Here is a 3,065-nt window from a genome sequence, read left to right on the forward strand (position 1 = left end):
GTAGAGTGCTGTGGCATCACAGCTCACAGCAACCTCTAACTCCTGGGCTCAAGTGAGTCTCCTGCCCCCGCCTCCCAAGCAGCTGGGACTACAGGTGCCCACCACAATGCCTGGCTGTTTTTTGGTTGCAGCCATCATTGTTTTTTGGCCAGCCCGGGCTGGATTCGAATCTGCCAGCTCAGGTGTATGTGGCTACTGCCTTAGCTGCTTGAGCCACAGGCGCCGAGCCCAAATAGTGTAATTCTGTGAGAAAATTAGTGGAATTCCAGTTGCCCCAGGCTTCCCGACCCAGAGACTATGTTAGTGTGATGTCTCTTGTGCTTGCCTGCAAGGCATCTAGCACACAGGAGCGACTTATACACATGCTGCCTGAACAAGGAGGATCCTGGACCCTCCTGCTGTGCTGAGAAAAGCTTGTACTTTCTAGTATCTTACCTCTAGCTATCTGTTCTCATGTTTTTATGAGAGAAGTCACTCATAAATAAATCATATGTCTGTGAGAGAGAGAAGTGGAAGGAACACCACACTGCCATCAGACCAAGCATGACTTGGCCCCAGCAGAGTCACAGACTAATGGCTGGACTTCACACAAGGCCAGTTTCTCATCTATACAATGAAAGGGTGGAACTGCATGTTTCCTGAGTGCTAATTCAAGTCTGTCAAACAAGACTTTTCAAATGGCACTGGTAAATATAACTGAAAATACTAATGGGGCTGCTACACCTTCACTGCTTACAGCTTCCCAAACTACAAAGATAATGAATTTGTTCATGTACGTGTTACTGCATAGGTGTGTAGAACTCCAGAGGTCAGCTGGGATTACAAGAAGGGGAGAAGTTTATCTGTAGGATTGTTTCCTCTGTGCAGTCATATGAGCATATATAAATTTCTAAAGGAGACCAGATGCAGTGAATCATGCCTGTAATCCCAATTTTGGGAGGCCAAGGTAGGAGGATCACTTGAGGCCAGTTCAAGACCAACCTGAGCAACACAGACTAAATCTCTACAAAAAATTAAAAAGCTTAGCCAAGGCACAGAGGTGTACCTTTTCGTCACAGTTACTTGAGAGGCTGAGGTGGAAGAACCTCTTGAGCCCAGGAGTTAAAGGCTGCAATGTGCTGTGATTGCACCACTGTACTCCAGCCTGGGTGACAGACCAAGACTCTGTCTCAAAAAATAAAAAAAAATTTCCAAAGGGGATATGAGTAGAAACTTGCATGAATATGCTTAGAGAGGGAACATCACAACCACACAGAGAGTGTTCTGGGAAGAGTCAGAGACCAGGGCCTACATGGGCTCTTCCTTCCTGAGTTCCATCCAGTGGTGACACTGTCCCTTCTCCTTCAGAGGCAGAGCACTGGCCTGGTTCCTGGTGCAGACCAACTCAGGAGCAGATGAGCAAGGACATCTGCATCCACACCTGGCCGTGCACCTATTATGCAGAACTTGAGAAGCGATGGGTGCCAGGTAAACTGTCCTTAATGCCGCTGGCACTCAGATTCGTGGCTGACAGCACAGGAGAGATCCTTGTTGGTTTTCCCTTGACCAGTGTTGTTAAGATCAAGAAGGAGGCCTCACATTTCATCTTCAGCTCCCTTACCATCCTAGAGAATAGTGGCGCCAAGCACTGGTTCAGCTCCCTGCAGCCGAGTCGGAATGTTGTCTTCAGCATTATTGAGCACTTCTGGAGAGAGCTGCTGCTGTCACAGCCTGGAGCGGTGGCTGGGGCATCCACCTCCAGGACCCGTGGGGAGGAACTCACAGCACTGATGGCTGGCTCACAGAGGCGCCTAGAGGACACTGCAAGAGTTCTTCACCACCAGGGGCAACAGCTAGACAGTGTCATGAGGGGCCTGGACAAGATGGAGTCAGACCTGGAGGTGGCTGACAGGTGAGTCTATTGTATACTCTGTGCTAGGTACACCCACAGTGAGACCCAGGTGTGTAGAGGCCTGCTGTGTGTCTGCTACACCATGTCCAGTCAACATCCAGCATGCTGAGAGCACGACTATGTACCTGCTTTATACACCTTCTAGACATGTTATTATGTCTGTGGCTTCTTTTTGGTGGTTCCAGATAAGCTCTTATCTGTCAGGTCATAGAGAGTACAGTGAGGTCTGGTGTCAGCCTTTTGATGAGTTCTGTTCTGATTTTTCTTTTCTTTTTTTTTGAGACAGATTGTTACTATGTCACCCTGGGTAGAGTGCTATGGCATCACAGCTCACAGCAACCTCAAACTGCTGGGCTGAAGCGATTCTCTTGCTTCAGCCTCCCAAGTATCTGGGACTACAGGTGTCCACCATACCGCCTGGCTATTTTTTTTTGTTGCAGTTGTCATTGTTGTTTGGCCAACCTGGGCTGGATTTGAACCCGCCAGCTCCAGTATATGCGGTTGGTGCCCTAGCTACTGAGCTACAGGCGCCAAGCCTGTTCTGATTTTTCATTGTGCACTTGATTGATAGGAAATTTCCAGAATTTTAAAATTTGATTTCCTCACTTAGTTAAAAACTTTTTCACTGTGTAAGTCCCCTTTTACATACCTAATAAGTTCCTGTGGTGGTTGTCTTATATCTTTTCTTACTTGGTTTATTTCGTCTTGTTGCTCTAATTTATATTTCTTGTGTTTCATCTTTCTATTTTTCTATTTCTCTTGTGATTTATTTATTTTTATTATTATTTTTTTTTGAGACAGTCTCACTTTGTCACCCTTGGTTAAGTGCTGTGGCGACACAGCTCACAACTTTAAACTGTTGGGCTCAAAGCAATTCTCTTGTTTTAGCCTCCCTGGTAGCTGGGACTATAGGCACCCGCCATAATGCCTAGGTATTTTTTAGAGACAGGGGTCTCATTCTTGCTCAGGCTGCTCTCGAACTTGTGAGCTCAAGCAATCCACCTGCCTCTGCCTCCCAGAGTGCTAGAATTACAGGTGTGAGCCACTGCGCCTGCCCTTCTCTTGTATTTATAATGTCCAAGAAAATTTTTTTGTTCTCCTAGAGTTTCTCTGGAAAGCATCCTGATCTTGCTTTATGGAATTCACCTTTTATCTCTTAGAATATTATCAGCTA

At 46.5% G+C, this 3,065-nt stretch overlaps 1 protein-coding gene across 4 annotated transcripts in view; it reads left to right on the plus strand.

Annotated features, from left to right (window-relative positions):
- SNAP47 (synaptosome associated protein 47) overlaps positions 1-3,065 on the plus strand; it is a 48,801-nt gene that overhangs the window by 12,649 nt on the left and 33,087 nt on the right. For 3 of the 4 annotated variants that reach the window (XM_023508874.1, XM_023508872.1, XM_023508873.1), the window contains exon 2: positions 1,348-1,891. In XM_023508874.1, coding sequence (XP_023364642.1) covers positions 1,395-1,891 — 497 coding nt within the window. In that variant the 5' untranslated portion in view covers positions 1,348-1,394. Of the gene's footprint in view, positions 1-1,347; positions 1,892-3,065 lie in introns of those variants that run through there. The other variant, XM_012813626.2, reaches the window with a different exon arrangement.

The sequence above is a fragment of the Otolemur garnettii genome, unplaced genomic scaffold, assembly GCF_000181295.1.
Source record: "Otolemur garnettii isolate 467f Iridium unplaced genomic scaffold, OtoGar3 scaffold00285, whole genome shotgun sequence".
In the NCBI taxonomy this organism is placed as follows: domain Eukaryota; kingdom Metazoa; phylum Chordata; class Mammalia; order Primates; family Galagidae; genus Otolemur; species Otolemur garnettii.